General features: G+C 40.4%; 1 protein-coding gene across 10 annotated transcripts in view; it reads right to left on the bottom strand.

Moving 5' to 3' along the window:
* Positions 1–4,300: 4,300 nt before the first annotated feature.
* Positions 4,301–22,357, bottom strand: part of BBX (BBX high mobility group box domain containing) — a 278,443-nt gene continuing 260,386 nt past the window's right edge. For all 10 annotated transcript variants that reach the window (XM_058661831.1, XM_058661829.1, XM_004593214.3 and 7 more), the window contains 3 exons: positions 15,235–15,432; positions 13,107–13,293; positions 4,301–7,586 (listed from right to left, as the gene is read on the bottom strand). In XM_058661831.1, the coding sequence (XP_058517814.1) occupies positions 7,499–7,586; positions 13,107–13,293; positions 15,235–15,432 (473 nt within the window). In that variant the 3' untranslated portion in view covers positions 4,301–7,498. The remainder of the gene's footprint in view (positions 7,587–13,106; positions 13,294–15,234; positions 15,433–22,357) is intronic.

Genomic DNA, 22,357 nt, shown 5'->3' with positions numbered 1-22,357 from the left:
TCCGTGTGGGAGACCTAGATACAATGACAGTCTACTGGGCTCAGCTTCATTCAGCCCTGGCTGTTATGGCCGTTTGAGGGGTGAACCAGTGGTTGGATGATCTCTATTACCCTTCCTTTCAAATAAGTGACTACCAAAGGGGGAAAAAATTAAAATAACGCCTCCCTGGAAACTGAATTGAAAAGGGTAAATGCAGATATCAGATGTTGGTGGTATTAATTCCAGATGGTCACTTTCCTATCTCTATTCTTTGGGTTTCACTGCTTTCTTTGGCTCTGCACTACATACATTCTTGAAATTTTGCTGAGGTAAATCCACAATATATCTATATCTATAATATCTATATCTATATCTATCTATACATTCATTTGTAAAGGCTTCATCTGAACTAATCACAATTGAAAATATTTCCGGGTTATATGTATCTGCCAGAGTGGAGGCTTATGATAGAGAGGGAAAAAAGGGCTGGGAAACAGATGAAATAAAAATTGGTAAAATACTGGTAATGCAAGACTAGGTGGTGAGAACATGGGATGACAGTACGCCATATTTGCATAAGTGAAAAATGTTTGCAATTTGAAAAAGGTAAAAAAGCTTGTGACAAATTAATAACTTTTGTCACCTTTAGTATTAATGTTCTTAGCACATATGGAATGCAGTCCATATATTAGTTTTAGCTTCCTGTCAAGCCCCACTTTCCTTTTTAAGACGCTTCATATTCTATTCAAAGGAATAGATGCAATTGTATGCTACACACAGAGCCAGAAAATCACATGAGCATATTCTGCTACTGACTTTCCAACAGCATCGTTGATATGAGGCTCCCTATATACAAACATTTAATAGAAAGGAAGCATGCTGGAGTATCTTGCATAGTTCATTAGGCAGAAAAAAATCTAGAGAAAGGTCTTAGAGTGCTACATGTAAGTTAACTGATGTGAATTCAACCGAGTCCTAGTTTTCGACACCATTAAGTCCTCTGATACAGCTTACCTTTAAGCAGTAGGCTCCTACGAGTTTATTTTGAAGATTTCAATATCCTATCAAAACCTGCCAAACTTATGGTTGAAATCAAAGCAGCAATCACCAATAGTAATTTAATGAGCTTTCATACAAGGTTCCACACCAATATTTTCCTATCATTTCCATGCCCATAGCAGTGGTGCGATATATTCAGATAAATGAAGTGTGGTTCAGGGATGTTAACAAACAACAATAAACGTCACCAATGGTGAAACGGGTGGATTTTGAGTCAGAACTCAAAATCATTGAATCCAAAGACTGGTTGATAATTTGTGCGTGTGTGTAGTTTCCCAAAGACACGCACCCAGACTGAGGGGCAGGTATGTTGTGCCCCACGCAGCTGGGATATGAGCTTTGAGAGTACAGCCTTAATGGTTCTGCTGCAGTTCAGGGACGGTTGTTTGTTCAGATCATTCATCCCAGGGAGGTGTTCCAAGGCTTTTGGCCCAAGTGGGAGACTGAGCATGTCTTCATCCTTTGGGTTCACCTCCATTCTTTGTGTTTGGAAAAGGCAGCCCTGGCTGCTCAGATGGTAGCGAGCGTCATGTGAACACAGTTGAGAGGGAGATGATCACTGAGTGTTCTGGAATGGTTGAAATACCACACCTTCACGGAAGTCCTCCTTCCTTCTGAGTGTAGTGAATATAGGACGCGGTAGGAACACAGCCTACAGACGGCAGTGTGAGCATAAAGAAATATATTTGAATAATATCTTTAAAATATTTCAAATTTTTATTAAATATTTTTATTCAGTTTTAAGATCACAGTTAAAGTACTTTAGCATGTTATACACATGACTTACATGTGCAATTTTTAGAAATATCAAATTAGGTATAAGATTTTGAAGAAAGAAATTATATAAACGTGTATATTGACTTTTACTACACATACATCTAAGAAAGCAATAATTTTGTTGTACCATTAAGTGGAAATCATTTATTACATGGCATGTTTACACCAACTCTAAAGAGAACCAAGCTGATTTTCTGAAAGCAAAGAGAAAAAGAAAACAAAATAAAACATGAGCAATTCGGTCATGCTGAAACTGTCAACAGACTCAAGACCTGGCGGTCAAATGAAGCTATGGTTAGTTAATTTATGACATGTAAGGAAGCAATTCAAACCTATGCAAAAAATTTATAATCTGGTGGAATCTCAGGTGGTTTTTCTTTTTTTTTTTTTTGACAAATTCCTGAGAGCAAGAGACGTGTTTAGTGCTGATGAAACTAAGAAAAAAAAAAAGAAAGAAAACATTGCTGAGCTCCAGATTGCAAACCTTCCCTCCCCCAGTTCCATCACTCTTAAAGCTGAGGCACATTGATGTGAGGTGTCAGGGGTCATGAGGCCCCTCCTGGTGGGCCGCAAAGTGAAGCCAGTGTGAATGCATGAAACATGCGCGTCTCTGTGGTTTAGGTTCGAGCTAGTGAGGTAAGATTTGCATTGTGGGTGGAAGGGTTTGGAGACACTGCCACAGCTTCTTGTGACTCGGTAACCAGTTCTGGCCCAAGGTAGCAGGAAATCTTTGGAAGGTGTAGTAATGTTCACAATTACTTGTTTTGTGCATAAGAATCAGTTCAAGGCCAAGATCAGTTTTGAGCACTAACTGTGGCCCTCGAACTTTTAACTACAAGGTATCCTCTCAATGTATTTGTATAAATTATGCCACCACAGATAAAATTTGGCCACAAGAGGATACCCCTTAATTTTAGAAAAATGTATCTGTTTATCTTTGAAGGAAAGGATAGCACAGATGGAGATGTATGAAGGAGTCAAATCTATTTATCTTCTGTGTTACTCTTGTTGCTTCTTTGTTCTGAAACGTGGGGAAGAACCATGTCCCCAGTGAGAAGAAAAAGTCATTTAATATGGAGTAGAATAACCTTAACTATCACTTCCAAACTAAGCAAAGCGGTCCATCAAACCCTGAATACTTCACCAGACACAGCTGGTAATAGGAACTGAACAATTGCTTCTCTTTTTATTGTTAAGGATGCTGTTAGTCAATCTAAATATGATAATTATCAAAAACTCCAAACTCAAATAAAACGAAATTCAAATCAAATTCTTTGGGAATGCTTGTATAAACAAAAGCAAGACCTAATTAACAGTTAGTACACGTTTTATAAGGTGCAAAACAAGGACCTATGAGGGAAAAGCTAAATTTTCATTTCCACCTAAGCAGTCACTCTGAATACTTTACAGGTCCAATGTAGTAACAGCATTTGCTTCTACTGCCCATTTTCAGCAATACATTGTTCTCTCCGGAGAAGGCCATTTGTGAAGTCAGAACACTGCAGTGAAAAACAGTGGCACTGAAGGCAGAAGCAACAAAAGACAAACTTCTGAAACAGGACTTACTGAAATGAACTTTTAAAGCCGAGGTAGCCTAAAAGGATTGGCCTTGTGTGAGGGCGCTGGGGGGCAGTGCCATCAGAGGGGCATCTCCAACAGCATCGCAGGCACCCCAACACTCCCTTTACAAACGGTGACTTCAGGCCTTCCCTGATTTCCTTCCTTCTCCGATAAAGCGGTGACGCTCCTCCTCTGCTGTGTGCACACCATCCTCCATTCTCCAGCTGCGGGTCTTCACAACACTGACGATTCATACAGTAGTATAGCAGGCAGCATGGTCCCACTGCTTCACATTAACGCCAAATGCCAACTTGGAACAGTTATTTGGTATTTCCCACCCCACCCTATACAGGTCATTTAGTTTTCAGCTTACTCCCATCCTATGAATTTGTAATTTGCTCAAGAGTTTACATAGGTGCAGACTTTCTTGCACAGTGAGCCAACGTCTGCAACATCACATTTTTTTTCTGACTTATAGAAGCATCTGACTTAATCAGAAAATGATGGGGGATGAACATGTTGGATTGCGCATCATCACACCTGCTTAGATGCTCCATTTCGATCATAGTGTTCCATCACTACTTTATTCTCCAGCAATTTTAACAGCAGGAACTAGAGTTAACAATGGTAATGTGGGAATTATTTCAGCATGGCTTCAAGACATGGCATTGGTAAGAGTTTGACAGAATTAGGCAATTTCTGATATCTGTGGGGAAAAGACTGAATTACACGATCTATCCTGCAAGATGATTTATCATTCAAGATTTACTCCTCAAGAGGGAGTCTCATGAATTTATAGTTTGGATCTGAAACATGGGACCTGACCTAATTTGGGGGAAAAACCTGTATTTCCAATGTGGCCATGGGACATTTTTCCTTTTCCCAATCGCATATATAGTACCCAAATAAAAACAAACTTAAAATATGTCTTACAGTATTTTGTCTTTCACTCAGCTTCTTAGAGCTGCAGAATCAGTTACTATAAAATATTCTACACACTTCAAAATTACATAGGAAACACCCAGAGTAACTAAATAAATAAAAGGCTACAGAAAACCGGAACAGTACTGTGTCTCCAGCTGAGACAAAATCTTTCGCTTCCAGCATGGCAGAGAAGGGCTAGGACAATTTTTTTTTTCCAAAAGATTTATATACAGGTTTGAATCCAGAAAATAAGGTTGAAAGCATAAATACGGGTAATTTCAACTAAATTCAGAATTGGTTTCAGAAAGATATGATACAACAATTTAGAATAACACAAAGCAGAAGAGCACAAGGTTTTGGTTTGCTTGAGATATACATAAGGTGCAACAACTTTCTCTCTTGAGGAAACTGTGGGACCCATGTTAGTGTGGATGGTGGCTGCTGGCAGATTAAAGTACACACCACAGCAACAGATGACTTCTCCCAAATCCAACAGAATGAGAGATACGAAGTGAGAACGCTAACTGCGGATGGGGGATTGGAAGAGCACTACCATAGCGGCCTAAAATATTTGTGCTAACCAAAGTTATCATCTGAAAAGACCAACCCCCTCCAGCACATTCAGGGGAGGGGAAGCACTGCTGCTGGAATCAGGACCTCACCCAGAAACGATAAGGCGAGTGCCTAAGGAACTAGAAAGATTTGCGGGATTTCTGCTACTCTCAGAGCTTAATCACTTAAAAATTAAACATTTTACCCAAAAAAAAGGGGGGGGGGGGAAGGGACTTGTTTTAAAGTATCTGAAAACAGTCATATGCAGTAAAATGCCCTCCCACACCCACCCCTGACTAAGGAAAAAGCCACCGAGGTTTAGGAAAAAGCAGATCAAGTAAGATATTAATCACATAGAAAAAAGTAATATTCTGTTTTGCTTCATTTTTAAAAAAGGTCCCATGAATATACAGCAATCTCTTAAGTCTAGTGAAATGTAATTGGAGGACTGAAGGGGGGTGCGCTGGCAAAAACAGATCTAGTCTAACGTGTTCTACAGAATAACAAGTTAGTACCATTGTCAAGGTGCATGTTCTGCACCATACAATTTGTGGTGTTAGCTTCTCTGTTTTTTTTTTTTTTTTGGATTTTTAGCTAATCAGAATTTTAAAATTACTATTAGCATGTGGTCCAAAACTCCAACAGCCACCAACACCAGGACCCAAAAATTTTCAGACATTCACTTTTGCTTTGAAATTTAGAAAGTATTAATAAAACAGCATCATAATAAAAAATAGTATGCTAAAACCTGGGGCTGCTCACTTATATATCTATGTGAATGGGGTTAAGGTATAGCTTCTGATTAACCTCTTACTAATTCCTTCTTCCTCCATCCCCACAGTGAACACGCATTTTTGAGGATATTATCCCAAAGCTTACTGCCCTTTTTGCCTGCTTTGAAAATAGAAATAACTAGATTTTTTTCCCAATCCTGTTAGTATGTTGTACATATTTTCCAGCACCGTAACTGAAGTAATATCTACAACCACAAGAAGCTAAACCTAGTCAGTATTATTAGAGTCACTTTTTGTGTATGGCTATTAGGTCAAATTACAATTAGAAAACAAATCATCATTACAATTCAGTGAAGTATAAATAAGATAGCTAGATAAAACCATGTAAACTGTCACCATTTAGAGATCTAATTCAAAAGCTTTCAAACTCGAACCAGCACTATCAAAATTCTGCCAGTTTGAAAACCATTAAAAAGTATTGCTGGAATCCAATATTTAAAATTTGGTAGTTTGTGCTGTGATGCAAGAGTGGGGAAATACTTTGTGCTATGGAACAAATACCCTGTTAAATCTGTAGCCTCAGACTAATTTTGATTTATCACTTTGCATCTGTTGCTAGGAAACCAGACACTGTGAACGTCAGGTGGTTATGTCAATATGTTCAATGTTCTAAGCCAGTTAATCCACTGGGCACTGGCATATGTATGGTTGGTTTTATGTTCAAAAGCAATAAAACACAAAAATGAAACAAGAAAGTTGCGGAGGGATCTACGACTGAGAGGTCCACTCTGGTCAGGCACACCTCCCTCTTCGTGTACACAATACCTCCTGCACAATACAAACTTGAAATGGCTCTAAACACCTGCAGTGCCATTAGGCTGTGCATAGCAATTGCAACCCGTCCAGTCTGTCTGTCATGGATGTAAAAGGTCGGGAGCTCCAAGTCCATATGAAGTGAGTGTCTTCAATGTGGTCAGAATAGTGAAGTAATACTAAGGTCACTTCTGAATAATATTTTTGTCTTTTTTTTGTTTGTATGAACGATCCTTGGTCACTTAGACCCCTGTGTAAAAATAAAAGAATCCTCAAGGCATGAAAACATTAATAATCTGTAATCTGCAGGACTCTTCCCCTTTCTGGGAAAAAATATTTGCCACAATTTGCCCCAAGCAAATTCTTCTTGGTCATTCAAAGCTAAGAAAAAATTCAGATTGTAAGAATTGTAATTTTTCTCTTTTTTTTTTTTTTTGCCAGCAAACTACCACTCTGGTGGCAAATATAAAAGTGCAGAATATATGGACCACGAGGCCGAGCATACACCGCTAACAATGGTACATTTGCCTGTCCATGCTGCCTAGGAGTCTCGGAACAGGCTTTTTAATATTTATTCTACAGTATAAATGTAGGTATAACCTATTATATAAACCATCTTAGAACTTAAATCTCCATGTACAAAAAAGACTAAGAATATCTAATAATAACTAGTGCAGTGCGTCAGTTTTTGTTTGTTTGTTTTTTGTTTTGTTTTTAAAGAATAACTAGGTAATATATGAAACTAGTTTCACACTCTCTGGTTGGTAAAAGAGATGCTGAATGAGCTACAGTAAAGGCAGCCTTTTACCAAGTTACCACCTGTTACTGCCAAAAGCCTTCAATAGAAAGCAAAGCTCCAGGCTTGTCCTGCCTCTGCTCAGTATCAACAAATAACATCACCCTCAAAGATTCTGGGTTCTGAAAGAACAAACTGGCCAGGATGCTCAATTCTGCTTCAAGTGAATCCGGGCCGCCAGGTAGGGCACAAAACCACTTGTTTGCAGTCTGTATTTTCCACCACGTGGACTCACTAGCATCCCTTGGTAAAGACAAGGCTAGGGAAGGAGGTAAAGCACAAGGTCTGACAATTAAAGGGCGCTTCACTGGTCAGCACAAGAAATAAGTACAGGAGCCTGTGGCATTTCTTTTGGCTGTCCATCATGGGTGAGCGGAGTTGATCTCTGACCTCTGCAAAACAAGCAAAAAAAGGTCACTTACTCAAGGTGTGTGATCAGAGGCAGAAGAGGATTTTGAATAACAAATAAAAAACTTCCAAGTATTTTCAGAGAAGCTGTTGATGATCTGTTGTTACTTACGTCATTTACTCAAGATTCATTTTGTCCTCTGAGTTCCTTCTCTTTTCCTGCCTCTCTGCCCTCACCAAGTTCATGTCAATGACCATGATACAACTCAAGAACATATTCTCTGGTCTCTAACAACTAATCACTTCATGTTTTATAGACATGAAACTTGCAGTACCAACACATTAGGTGCGACTCCTTAAGAAGTGGAAAACTTTGAATTACAGTCATTTTTGGGACAACTACCTTCCTTTTGACCCAATGGTACTAAAAAGACACATCCTTTGGATTGTTCCAAGGGGAAATCTTTTCCTTAATAACTGATAAACTCTAGACTCGTTTCTTAAGTTATGTAACACTCTCAGTGTAAAACTTCAGACCAACAGTAGCATTAATGAAGAGAGAGATTGTGATTCTAAATGAATGAAAAGTGAGCAATGAAGAAACAATGAAACCCCTCTAATAAAAAAAGAAAAGTCTCCTAGGTACATAGAGTATATACTGGGAAAGAAGCAAGTACCAATGTGAAATTTCAGATTAAAAGAAAAATCCAAGGGCCAGCGTTGTGATGAATCAGGCTGAGTCCTTGCCTGTGATACCAAAATTCCATATGGACATCAGCTCATCTCCCGGCTGTACCACTTCATACCCAGAGCCCTGATAATGGCCTGTGAAAACCAGTGAAAGATGGCAGAAGTATCTGAGCCCCTGCCATCCATATGGAAAAACTGAAAGAAACTCCTGGTTCCTAAATCTGGATTAGCCCAACCCTGGCTATTGCAGCTATCTGGGGAATAACCAATAGATAGAAAATTTCGCTTTCTGTTTTTTTTTGTTGTTGTTGTTTTGGTTTTTATTTTTTTGTGTACCTTCCCTTTACAAATAAATCTTGCAAAAATAATGTAAGGAAGAAAAAAGAGAAAAAAATTTCACACAAACAGAAAATTCATGGAAATTTCTACCATGTAGATTGGAACTATGCCAAACACAGCCAGTTTTCCAATAAGCTTTTGATTAATTCATAGTAAGAAACAATTTAATTTGAGGTCATGAAAAAATTCTTTAAAATTTCTTGCAATTACTAGAGTTTTTTATCCTGAAACACAGAGTAAGATGTGTCCTAGCAGGCAGAGATAACACACACCCATGGCTCTGTGCCCTAGAAACGTCTTTGCTTCCTAGACTACACTGAAAATATGGGAAGTCATAGCAATGCTCCCATTGGTCCAACCCTCCTATGGAGTAAATTCTTCAGAGCACACAGAAAAAAAGAAGACATTTTAAGATTCAAGCAATATATGCCCCACAAATATATCTAAGTTTGTCTTGCTGCAGAAAAAGAGAAAAACAACTCAGACAAATTACAACATTTGGGGACTTCAGACTCTGATGATCATTTAATAACCCAAAATGCTTAAGGATTTCAAAAAATACCAAATGTGTTATAATCAAACCTCTGGATGAATCTGTTTATTCACATACGGGTGCTATGAGTACTAACTGCTCAATATGTTCAACTCTGCTTAAAGATGATGAAATCAAATTGCTAAACTTTTGCGTTTAAAATGATATACCTAGTATATTAACAGATCATAAGAATTTTAGTAAGCATTGGAAAGAAAGGAGGAATAAAAGATAAACAATGTAGTACAAAAACCGCAAGAGAAAGAGAGGAATAGGGTGAGAGCTCCATTTCATCAGTGGGAGAGGGCAAGGTGTCAGGAGCATGATGGGAAACAATGATGTGGTACACCTAACTGATGGATCTCCTTCTGGGGCGAGGTAGGGTGCAGCCAAACAGGATTCTTCATGTTTTCCTGTGACATGATTGAAGCTTGCTTAGGCAGCAAATTAGAGCAAAAAGTGACGTCTTCAGTTTTGATACTGACTCAGAAATTGGGGGTATGTGCTTGGTAAATTAACTGCACCATCATCAAAAAGTGACATTTTATCGGACCCAGTGCGGTGGTCAAGTGGCTAAAGTCCTTGCCTTGAATGCACTGGCTCTAATCCCGGCAGCTCCACTCCCCATCCAGCTCCCTGCATGAGGCCTGGGAAAGCAGTAGAGGACGGCCCAAAGCCTTGGGACCCTGCACCTGTGTGGGAGACCTGGAGGGGGCTCCTGGCTCCTATCTTCAGATTGGTGCAGCACCGGCTGTTGCGGCTCACTTGGGGAGTGAATTATCGGACGGAAGATCTTCCTCTCTGTCTCTCCTCTTCTCTGACTTTGCAATAAAAAAAAAAATAAATCTTAAGGTGACATTTTATCGCCTGTGTGAAGGCTAATTTTAGAGTTAAGTTTAGTGAGTTTTCCTTCATATAAAACAGCAGTAACTAAAACAGACATTTAACACACGTTGGTGAGAATGCTGTGCGTGTTTCAAAGCTCCTTTTATGCTGGGTTTTTAACCTACTGCTACATTTTTCAGGGCAAAATGTGGGTAATGTGCTTCTGCCTCTGGGGGCAGGCATTGTGGTGAAGTGTGTTAAACTGCTGTTGGCATCACCAGCATTCCATATGGATGTCAGTTAGCGTCCAGGTGCTCCACTTCCAAACTAGTTCTCTGCTAATGTGCTTTCCTGGGAAAGCAGTGGAGGATGGCCCAGGTGCTTGGGCGTCTGCCCCCACATGGGAGACCTGAGTGAAGCTTCTGGCTTCTGTCTGGCCCCAGCCTGCCCTGGTAGTTGTGGCCATTTGGGGAGGAAACCAACAGAGGGAAAAATCTATTTCTTTTGCTCTAACTACCTTTTAAATAAAGAAATAAATCTTCAACACAAATAGATACATCTATAATATATGTGTTTATAGATGTATATATTTCTATCCACAATTCTGTGGGACACCTCCTAAATTATGGACCAAGGTGATGCATAATTAATAATTAATTGTTATGCAACCCAGGAACAAATACATTCAGGTTGTAGACAAAGGGTTGGTTGGTAGATCTACTTCAAGAGGTAAAGGCTAAAATGAGAAGTAATCCTCTCCAAAGTGCTTTAACTTCCCTAACAAACTGCTAGGTTGATGCTAAAATTCTACTCATCTATATTGTTCTTTCTCAACAGAGGTTAATAATAGAAAAAAAAGACATTTATATCCTTCACTTGTATCACACTGCTTGTATGCCAGCTCCCTAACATGGAAGGACAGATCTCCAAAATTACCTCATTTATTTATTCATTCCTTTAATTGGTCATTCACTCACTGAGGTAACAGCAACTGCCTAAGCAAGCAGGAAACATGCATAAAACCACGGCTTGGCTTTCAAAATATCCTGAGAGGAGACAAGTGCACGAACAGCTGATGCCGATGCTCTGGGCAGCTTGTCTGAGAGAGGCACCTATACAGCGTACAGAGGTAGTCTGGGGCACTGGAGGAGGACTGGGAGAAGAGGATCAAGGACTAGCACTGGAAGAGGAGCAGCTGTTTTCCTGGGAGGAGGACATAGCAAGACAGGAGCTCAGTTTACCTGGGTAGGAGCAAATGATTCCATGCAGCAGCAAGGTAGGGAGTGTGCAAGGGTAGGAGGTAAGAGGGGAGGGATCGGGGAGGAAAGGGTTATTGTAGCCTTCAGCTATTTGCAAACTGGGGGTCATGGAAGGCAGGTTAACAGAGCAACTGAGCAATCATAATCATGTTAGGAGAACGCAGGCAGCAGCCACGGTGACTGTGGAATGACTTTTCTGAGCCTGAAGTACAATTCCCTTCTATATTCTTACATAATCTCTTATTTCCACATTTCACTGGAACACTTTGTAAGATTTAGGCAGAAATTTTTTAATTCTCTTGCAGGTGCATGTGTTTGTCCTTTGGATGTGTCTGTGAAGCTCCAGGAGTGGAGCAATATCTATGCATTACTGTCCTCTGAGACATTGGTGGATTTTAACAGCGTCTGTCAGCACTCACTTGCTATTAGAACTTGCAGTGTACACATGAAAAGCAATGTGACTTCTTGGAAACATCCAGGGGCTAGCTCTGAAGAAGCACTAGAACTGCGACATGACAGGTAAAGAGCAGAAAGCAAACACAGCTCACACCAGAGCCTCCAGGACGTGGTACGGGGGCCAGACCTCCACATCTCTTGTACCACAGATTAAAAGGACCTCATGCATTGGTTATCCATTTTGAATAAAAACACAAAATGCCTGAATTTACAAAAACCTATTTTTGCTCTTCCAAAGAACCCAATAACTATAATATACACTGAGCATTTAATACTACTTCTGTGGGACTTTGCTGTGTTCAGAGTTTTTTTTACAATTTCATGATTCCTTGAGAGTATCATTATGCTTTTTGTTGAGATATGAAATTGGGCAAGCTGCCTATTCTGGCGCTGGCATCCCATATGGGTGCTGGTTCAAATCCTGGCTGGTTCACTTCCCCTCCAGTTACCTTCTAACGCATCCGGGAAAGCAACAGGAAACAGGTCATGCACTTGGGTCCGTGCACCCATAATGGAGGCTAGGAAGAAGCTCCTGGCTTCTGGCTTCGGCCCGGCCAATACTGGTCATTGTGGCTATCTGGGGAGTGAACCAGTGGAAGGAAGCCCTCCCTCTTTCTCCATTCCCCTTCTCCAACTCCTCTCTGTAACTCCAACTTTCAAATAAACAAATGTTTTTTAAGAAATAACACAGATGTGAACACTGAGGTCCAGAAGCACTAGACTTGAAGCAAAAGTACCACCTCCTTTTGTTATAAAGAAGGAAAAAGACAAACCAACAGAAGTGAATGGTGATTCTTAAGATCTCTCAAGTTTTCAGGTGTCAGAGCCAGAACTCCAATCTGGGCTCACCATCTGACTCCAGAGCTCAGCTAAGTAGTTAAAGCTGCTTTCCTGCTCCAGGCTTTTTTTTAAAGATTTATTCATTTTTATTACAAAGTCAGATATATAGAGAGGAGGATAGACAGAGGAAGATTTTCTGTCCATTGATTCACTCCCTAAGTGGCCATAATGGCTGGCACTGAGCTGATCCAAAGCCAGAAGCCAGGAACTTCCGCCAGATCGCCCACGCAGGTGCAGGTTCCCAAAGCTTTGGGCCATCCTCAATTGCTTTCCCAGGCCACAAGCAGGGAACTGGATGGGAAATGGAGCTGCCGGGATTAGAACCAGCACTCATACGGGATCCATAAGGATTTTAGCCGCCAGGCTACCGCACCGGGTCCCCCTGCTCCAGGCTTTTTATGAAAAAGGGGTTAAGCTACACGGTAATACACACAAAATACTGGGCTGGCTCTATTCCCTCTTATTTTCCCACATTGCTAATTAGCTCACAGACTTTTCTAACATATACAATCAATAGTGCTCTTGCAGCAAGTCTGAGGGCTAAAGTATTGAGAAAAATGTCTCAAATCATGTCAGGAAGGGTCATCTGGTTCCCATGTTAATTTCTTCATCCAAGTTCTAACCTGTGCACATTCTCCATGGCTGCCACTTCGGCCAATGCAGCGAGGCTGAAGAACGCAGACACCGCGGGCATTTCTGGAGTACTGCTCCGAGTCTCCTCGGCCTCAGGGTGGTGGGAGCACTCATCATTGCAGTCGGCCTCAGCTACCTTGGGGAGACTTCTCCGCAGGTGCTCCTTTGGTTTGTCATCTGTAACAAAAGGGAGATCTATCATGAGAGGAGCGTTCGGTTTCCTCCAGAGAGGGGACGCAGAGAAGACACCTTGCCAGGCGGTGTGAAAGGAGCAAACATTCTTTACCTTTCCACGGAGCATGAAAGCTCTGACAGAATTCTTCCACAGTAACAAAGTCCCTTTATTAAGTTAATTTGCAGCAATCCTTCAGTACTGAGGCCTAGTGCTAAGCTGTAGAGAAGTTGTGTTTTATTCAAGGTTGAAGAATGAGTCAGTTTAGGAAAGAGGAAAAATGAGCTTTGGCCAAAATCAAACTCCTGAATGAGGGGCCTGGATATGCCCCAAAGTGGCCTTTACAAACCCAACCGGCTAAACATTTCTCATGACGCTGCAGCAGGCACTGTTGTGGCAACTCAGACATTTGGTATGTTCTGACACCAGTACTAATGATGGTCTAAACATCAAATTAATCAATCTCAGTAGGATTCAACAGGATTGTTATTTTATCCTGAAGCTCTAACAGAAACAAAACAAAGGACCTGAAGTGCTGGATAAAATACCTTGTAAACATTCCTGCTAAAAGCGTGTGTACAGTCTTTATTATGAAACCATTATAATGAAACAGATTTGTTTTATGGTGGTTTTAAAAACATTTTTGATTTAGAAAGAAACTGATAAGAACTATAAATGTCACATTAGAACTTTCCTAAGTATCATGTTTTCTACATAAAAGGAGAGTTTTTAAAAAATCTTTCATTATTTCAACAAGTAAAACTAAATTATATATATATATGTGTGTGTGTGTGTGAATGAGGATAAACAAATACAAACAAAAGGCATAGACCCCAAAATACAAAGGCAACGATGTGGAGGTCTGCTGACTAAATGGCAGGACAGCCAGATTTTAGTCTTCATCCCACCTCTATCCAATTGGAGGTAGTAATAACATTCGGAATATGCTAAACACAAGAAATAGTAAATAAAATTCACTACTTGCTCTCTAATTCTAACTCAGCAAACTAGTCATTTCTGGTAACATCCTGATTAACTCGAAACAAAGTGACACCAGATAAACCCACTAGTGCCTATCTGCCATGGCACCCCAAGAATTTGAAGCAGGTTCTAGGCATCATTACTGCCCCACACCTCGTGTTGGGCTCCTTGGTCAATTCTATTGCCAGGGAAGCCACCAGAAAATGAAAACAGATCCAAGGCCATGATAGAAAATGGGGAAATTCACTGGTTGCATTAGACAAAAAGCTCAAGAAATCTAAAAGTGGGCATGCATTGTGGTATAGTATGTTAAACTAGCTTGGGATGCCTGCATCCAATATTGGAGAGCTGGTGTGAGTCAATTTAGTTTTTTGTTAATGTGTGTGGGCTAGGTACTTGGGTCCTTGCCATCTACATGGGATGGAGTTCGAGGATCCTGGTTCTAGCCTGGCCCAGCCCTAAGTATTTTGCCCAAGTGAATCAGCAGGTAATAGATTTCTCTCTTTCTCTGTTTTTCAAATAAATACATCTTAAAAAAAAAAAAAACCAAGAAGAAATGCCTCAGTTTTCAGGATCAGCTTTATAAGAAACATTGGGTATGTTTAAACATTCCTCCATCCGCTGCATTGAATACCTGGTAATCTAGCTTGTCAAGGCTTGCATAGCAGATCATGGAGAAACACTGATTCACACAGGATATTTAGAAGTCTAGGATCTTCTGGAATTTACTTAATCAAGACTTTTTTATACATACTGAGAAAGAAATGCTGACTATCCTAAAAATTACCTTTCCTTCCCAGAAATGCAGATATGCTCATGGAAACCGCCATGATTTTAAAACAGAATAAAACATGTTTGGAAGTTTACAGAAAGCCATAGGTCATGCCTCATTATTCAAAGTGGAGCCAAAGTTGTCTTACAGTCATTTGCTGTTTTTGGTCATCTCTGTCTAAAGCTCTGCTTACCCAGAGAACCTCCTGCTGGTGAAACCCGGCCGTCTGCTGTCCTGACAAGGTGTGTAATCTTGGTTTTCCTTGCTTTTCTCTTTTGGCTGCCCACCAGCGGTTCTTGCATTATTGTTGGCTCTGGAGTGTTGGGAAGGGATAGGGCATTTTTAACCTTATGTGCAGGCTCTATGGTGTTTTTGTCTTCTGAAAATATGGCTGAAATGAGACAAACCAAATATAATTAAACACAAACACAGAGGCAAGCAACAGTTCTCTTGCAAGGAAATATTTCCAAAGGTCTAACCCATCTGAATGGGGAGTATGCAATCAGTGTTGACTACTGACAGAAAAAATAAAACATTGCTGACAATTTGTAAATAAGCTTACCACTTATTTAGATTTGCTTTGATAAATTAAGTACAGAGGATTATGACATCTTCTCTCTTTTCTGAATATTTGCTAAGTTTTTGGACCTTGTAGGTTGCTGGGGGAAAGAGGACGATAATGCATGTAAATCTTAGTCAACAGTGTCCCAACACACCAGAAGTGCTAGTGGTGACCAGGGTCCACAGCTGAGACTCTTGCTGATCTAATCTGGAGGAGAAGGCCAAAGAGTCTTCTTTTCATCTAAGGACATGGAGAGTAAGTTCTTAAACTTACATTTAAGGTTGGGACATTTGCTTTCAAGCACAAGGTTGGCTAATCAGAAAAGAAATTGTGAAGTCAGACTTTTTTTGCAGACAGACTACTTAGAAAGGACAGGGAAAATACTGGTAAAGATAGCACATAAATGAAACTCTCCAATTCACAGAATTCTAGGACAGGGTAAATATGGTTAGTGAAGTTTTGTATGTCAAGTTAGCTCACAGAGAAGCCAGTTTTAGGTTCCTAAGCTGCAACACAAGCAATCATGACAGCACTCTCTTACATGCTCAATCACTGCATCAAGATTAAGTAAGTAACCTTTCTGCTAAGTCCTTAATCCCAGTTTAAATATATTGGGAATGTCTGTGTTCCTCCTTATATGCTCCCCTTCTTGGGAGTCCACCCTTCCTACCCCCTTCACTTAAAAGTTAAAAAAAAATGCAACAAAAAAGAAAGAGAAAACAACTACAAAAAGAATAGGCAAATATGAGTTTAGTAAATATTAAGGGATATATGCACAAAATCAATTTTCATGATTAAGATTAAAACAATTTTAAAAGCTTTTAGGTAGGGAGAAGAAGTGTTTTTCTAGCCAAGCTCTTAGGACAGACACTGAAATAATTTTTGAAATACAAGAGGAGAATGTTTATCAGGATATTAGGATCTCATGACAAACTCTGAGAAAACTAAGCCTGGAGAATAACTAAAGGAACTTGTAAGGTGGGTCTGAAGGATGTTATTGACATATATATATAACATAGGAAGCAAAGACTAAGAAGGGAGATAAGGAGCAAGAATAACTCTGGGTGTGAAAAAGATGTACTTGTTAAACTTCATTTTAAAATTATGAACTAGCTTTAGTAGGTTTAGGTCCATTTCTGATAAAGGAAGGTTATGATTAATTAATTAATCTCTGGTCCTGGAAATCAAGGCACCCGAAAAGAAGTTGATCCCAGATTTCACATTCCAAAACAAGTGGGAAATAATTCTAATTATTCAAAAGAAAGTATATAAAGCAGAAATCACACCATCATTTATGGCTTGGTCTGACCTCAATATTGCATAACAGATGGTTGTGTGGGGACAGGTTTAAGATAACAGTTATTTAAAAAATTATTTGGCAAAGCTCCCAAACACCTTTTTTTACATAAGTAATTAAAAATCAGAAAGAAAGGTTACATTTAAAGTTGTAAATCTATACCCAGTTTAAATTTTGATCACAATGATTGACTAATTTAGGTAATATCACTTATTTATAATTTAATATTTAGTTTAACAGAGGTCAGTGGTAGTATATATTTTAATAATTTTTTTAGTTTAAAAACTAATAAAAGTTCCTAGCAAAATAAAAGATAATGTGTCCCATGACTGTGCTACAGCCTTAAAGTTCAAAACCTCCTTTAAGAAGAAATCAGAATCAGAACTTACAATGAGCATTAAATAACTTCTACTGCACATTCAGAAGTTCAACATTTCTAGTTTCATATCCAAATCTATTGGTTATCCCTTCTGTTTACTTACGGAGCCTTGCACCCATCTCAGACAATGACCACTCTCTTATAGATCAACATTCTAGAAAGAACATAACATCTACCCCCTTCTAGCCTGAAAAACCCAGAATGAGGGAAATAAAGGTATAGCAGAGATCCAAAGATGAAAGACGCCCTATTTCCAAAGAACTTCGTACAGAAAGCAGAACTGAGAAGGCAAAAGCAAAGGCATGGGTACTACAAATAGGCCAAGTGAGTTGGGAAAGATGACCTGATTTCTACACAGAGACCACGGATGAAATAGTAGAAATTATAGAATTCTATTCTTGAAGTGACACCATAAAGGTCTCAGTTCCGTTATGGAAGATGAAGGTTGAACTAGCCTAGCTCTTAAGCATCCATCAAGCCCTAAAACAATGTAAGTTTTTGCTGGCCTGGGGACGGCTGGCTGCCCCCCAGGGCTAGGGGCAGCCCTAGGGGAGCGGCCCAGCCAGGCCGGACCTGAGAACGAGGACCCAGCATGCCAAGACCACCGCTGCAATGCAGTGAGGGGGTCCCTGGCTTTGGGCGGCCAGTGCACCAAATGGTGCCAGGCTCTGCCTGCTGGCCGCCCAGCGGCGAGCTACAGAGTTTTTACGATCAGAAAAAGCTGCCCAGAGACACTCTTGAATAAGGCCAGCCTTTGGTAGGTCAGAGATGAATTTCTGGTGATTCCCAGCCATAGTAAACATAAACACTAGGGCAAGAGTGGGACTGAGACATGAAGGTTTGAATGAGAGTACCCATAAGAACTATTAGAACCAGATTGAGTTACCAACCAAACCAAGACCCAGAAGCTCGAGTGGCCTAGTAGGGAAATAGTGGGCATCTTCCTCCTAGGTAACTACCCCTCTGATGAACACGAAACCAAGATAGAGGTGGGATTGCTAAACAGAAACGCATATGCCAGTATTTATCTGGGCTGGGTAGGGGGCTGGTCGGGTCGAGTTGGGCTTCAAAATGCATCAATAATTTCCAGAGTTTAATGAGAGGCGGGACAGACTGAACAAGACTGCGGTAATGTTTTTATGTCAGTCTGATTGCTCCCAAATAATCTCTTTCCACTAGTAGAATTCATTACGTGCTCATGAAGCAGACGATGGCATCATTTTTCCCAAAAGACTTCTGTGTTTCCTTTTAATTAAGCATGTGTTGGTTACTCAGAGGCGCATTATTTTATCAGGGTGCTATACTCTGTTGTTGGTGTTGCTGTTGTTGTTGTGATTGATGTGGCTGTTATGAACTGATGTCAATCCAGAAAACAGTAATATTATTTCAACCCCAAACAGCCTGTATCTCATGCAATAAGACATTGTGAAGTAACCAATGAACCAACAATCGATATGAGTCAGATTGCTTATGATCTACATTAAGAAATGTAAAACCCAACAAACTTGTAAGGCCCTATGATACTTGGAAATGGGGAGGGAGAGCAGAGAAATCTTACACCACCCCAGTAGGTGTGAGAAAGACGGGAGAAGGATAACCCAGCAGGATCATAACTGGTAACTCATAGACAGCAGACTTGAGTTAGCATTAGACAATAGCAAAACTACAAAGACATGTGGGGGGAATCAGGAGCAATCCTAACAACCTCTTAACAGGAGGTCATACGCATAGAGCAGGGGGGGACCCCAGAGTGGAGCAGGGGGACAGGAGGAGGCTTGTATCCCAACCCTGAAGACTCCCAGAGCCTCACCAAGGACTATCAGTATGACCACCGACTACTACATCCCTACTGCCAAGGAGACCACGGGGGAAAGGGAGTGCCTTCAGAGGCCAAGAACTCTGAGGTCACCCATCCCCATTTGGACCTACAATGTGGGATGGAAGAAGCCCAATTCCTGCCTTGCAGGATCCAGGGTCATCAGAACGACAACCAGGATCCCTGAGCAGTCCGCAGAAACAGAAGAACAGTAAGCTTCCTTCGGAACTAGGGAGAGGAGCTTTCTCTGGCCCTTGCCTGCTTCCAACTTTGGGTCCCCACCCTCTTTTGTAAGGACCATCAGGATTGCTCCAGAAACCCCTCATAACAAACAAACATATGAACAAACAAACTAGAATAGATACACAGAGAACAACTAGGAAAGCTTAGAAACAGACAGGAAGCGGCCAGCCGGGATGCACTTATAACTCACTGGGTGGGACACAAAGATCAGATACTCCTCTCTGGGGTGTTGAGGATTTCTCTGCACACCCCTCCCAAAAACGTTCACCTAAACTGTTGACATTGGTCCTGTTAAAGTTATAGAGTTAGACTACCTGAAAAACAACCAGGTTTAGCAAAATCATGCTTCAATGCTATAAAATGCTAAATACTAACATTGAAATAGACAAGAGACAGCTGAATAGCAATCTATAGCCATTTTAAGGTATATGGAACATGGTTGAATATAAACCAAAATTGAAATGTCTATGAGGAAGTCACAGGTTTCGGTCGAGAACCTGCATTTTCCTAGTAACATATTGGTTATTCAATACCACGTCAATTAATGCCATAATGTTGTAAATGGTTGTAAATATTATGTTGGGTTTTTTACTTGATTGGGATGATACTCTGCTGGTTCTACCTTCAGACCAGAGATGGTCTCACCAAGAAGCCATTGAACTTACCAGGACAATAAGATGCTGGACTTTATGATTGGTCAAAACCTCCAAAGAAAGAATCTCAACTGAATTTGAACTATGGAAATGCAACAAGGTGGAGCAATCCGCCGGGGGGGGGGGGGAGGGTTTGGGGAGGGGCGGGGGGGAATTCCAGTGCATAAAAAAAAAAAAACCAACAACAATGTAAGTTTTGCCACACAACTACAATTAGGGCAAAAGAAGCATAGAGTCCATGGCAGACAGGGGTTGGAGAAGAACATGACTTTGACAAGCACTGCGATATTTTTATTTTTTTGTTTCTTAGTAGTGAGCTCTCAGATGGTTTCATTTCTCCCCAGTGGTTATTTCTATTCTTGTTTGTCCCAGAAAAATTGTTGTAAAAACACAATGAGAAGCCAGGCCATGGCTGAAAGGGGATTTCAAACAGGAGGTACAATGCAGGCCTACAAGCACAATGGGATGAGGGAAAGCCCTAACAGCCAGTAGATGAGGGACAGAGGGATCAAAAGCAGACTGGCCAAAAGATTTCAATGATACTGAAAACTTAAAAATCAATAGACTGTGTAACTGAAAAGGAGTAAATCAAGAAGCGGCAGCAAAAAATACAAGGGCTGAAAAGAAGACTTGCTGAGAAGTCTCCTCTTAAACTACCGAATCAGGAAATAATCATGGGCCCTACAATCATCCATTCCCATAAAACATATGGGAAATGACCATGCTGAAATCTCTAAGATCAGATAGGGTTCCCCGTGCCATGCTTTGACTGAGGGGTTAAGCCCAGGACACGCTGTCATATGTGTGATGCTCTAAATGCAGGACAGCCCTCAGGTAGAAACTGCTGAGACAGGGAGAATCAGGGAAGGCAAGTACATCAAAGAAAGAGGCATATGGCGACCAAGCAGCGATTTCACATCCCACAACACTGGTAAAGCAAGCAAAGCCCAGGTGGTGATGGACATCAGTTGAAAAAGGGCTCAACAAGGGAAACAAGCCTAAAAAGAGTACAAAACCAGCACCCCTACCCCCAATGCCACACTAATGGAAATGTGAGGAAAGAAAGGCTTTGCCATCCTAAAGGAAATTAATCAATTCTCTTACAGCTTTTAATTGAACACACAAAACTACTCAAGCACTGTGGAACAAGTCCGCAGGGCTAGTTTTTACACTCAGCAATAACTATAACACATTTGTAAGCAGATCATCTGAGAGTGATACTGCCAGTTCACTCCTGTAGCCACATTAGGATGTGGCAATAAGAGACTTCTGTTTTCCAAACTGCCCACAAAACGTAGAGTGAGGGTTTTTTGGGAGGGTGGGGGTGGGGGAGCAGCACTATACTTGTGTCCTGGGAAGCTACTAAAGTGCTCCAGAGTTGTGAAGTCAATCCAACTGGGTAATTCAAACATGTTCTGAAATGAGCAAAGGCAGATCTGGAATCTTGCAGCCTTTGGTTGGCCTCCCATGAACTAAAGCAGCAGTCAGAAACTGAATGGAACACAGGAAAGACAATCAAATGAATGATCCATATATAAGATCCTGGGAGACTGAGCAAGTCACACAGCAACTAACTTTAATTTAAGAGAAGAGATCAAGTTAGACTGGGCACTGTGGGTCCGGTTTGCAAAGCCGACCATAAACAAAAGTTTTTCCTGTGTAATTGATGTATACACTGTTAAGAAATGAATCTGATGACTATCCCAAGCCTGAAGATTATTTAGTTGAAAATACCATTTCTATTTTCAATACCTGAACCAAATGAAGGTTGAAACACTACAGACAAGCCTGAAACATTGAAACTGTAGTGGTCACTGTGCTTAAGTGGATAGTTGTGGTCTCTTCCTTTTCTGCTTTTGTTGAGTGCTCTTTAATTCTTTCCCATACATTTGGGACTGAGAAGTCCTTCTTAATTCACTAGGGCTGCCATCAATGTGAAATTCAAAACAAAATATGTATGCAAAAAATGTAAATATGTATCATCTGTATGTATTTACCCACTATAAATATCAACTGGCACTAAATATTAATAGTCATCATTAATTATAACAACTAGAGACCTTTAAGGAAAGGTTATGCGATATGATAACTGGGTAGAAAGAAACACAATGACAGAGGTAGATCTTGGCATATCAGAAACTTAATACTGAGCCTTGGGCAATCTTTTTTAAATGTGTGAAGTTATTTCATCATTTTGATTTTTAAAAGCATAGAGGGAAATACTTAAAAGAGATGATAAGCATAGCATTTAAGCCTCAGTTGTATTACCAAGCACCAAGATTTCTGATATTTTCAAAGGGGAAAAAGTGAACCACAAGGCATTACACACAGGATGGTGTAAAGAAGGCATGGTGAACTTTAAGCCT

This window comes from Ochotona princeps, chromosome 3, assembly GCF_030435755.1.
Source record: "Ochotona princeps isolate mOchPri1 chromosome 3, mOchPri1.hap1, whole genome shotgun sequence".
Lineage (NCBI taxonomy): Eukaryota > Metazoa > Chordata > Mammalia > Lagomorpha > Ochotonidae > Ochotona > Ochotona princeps.
The sequence above is the reverse complement of the archived record's forward strand: the minus strand, read 5'-3'. Positions and strand labels throughout refer to the sequence as shown.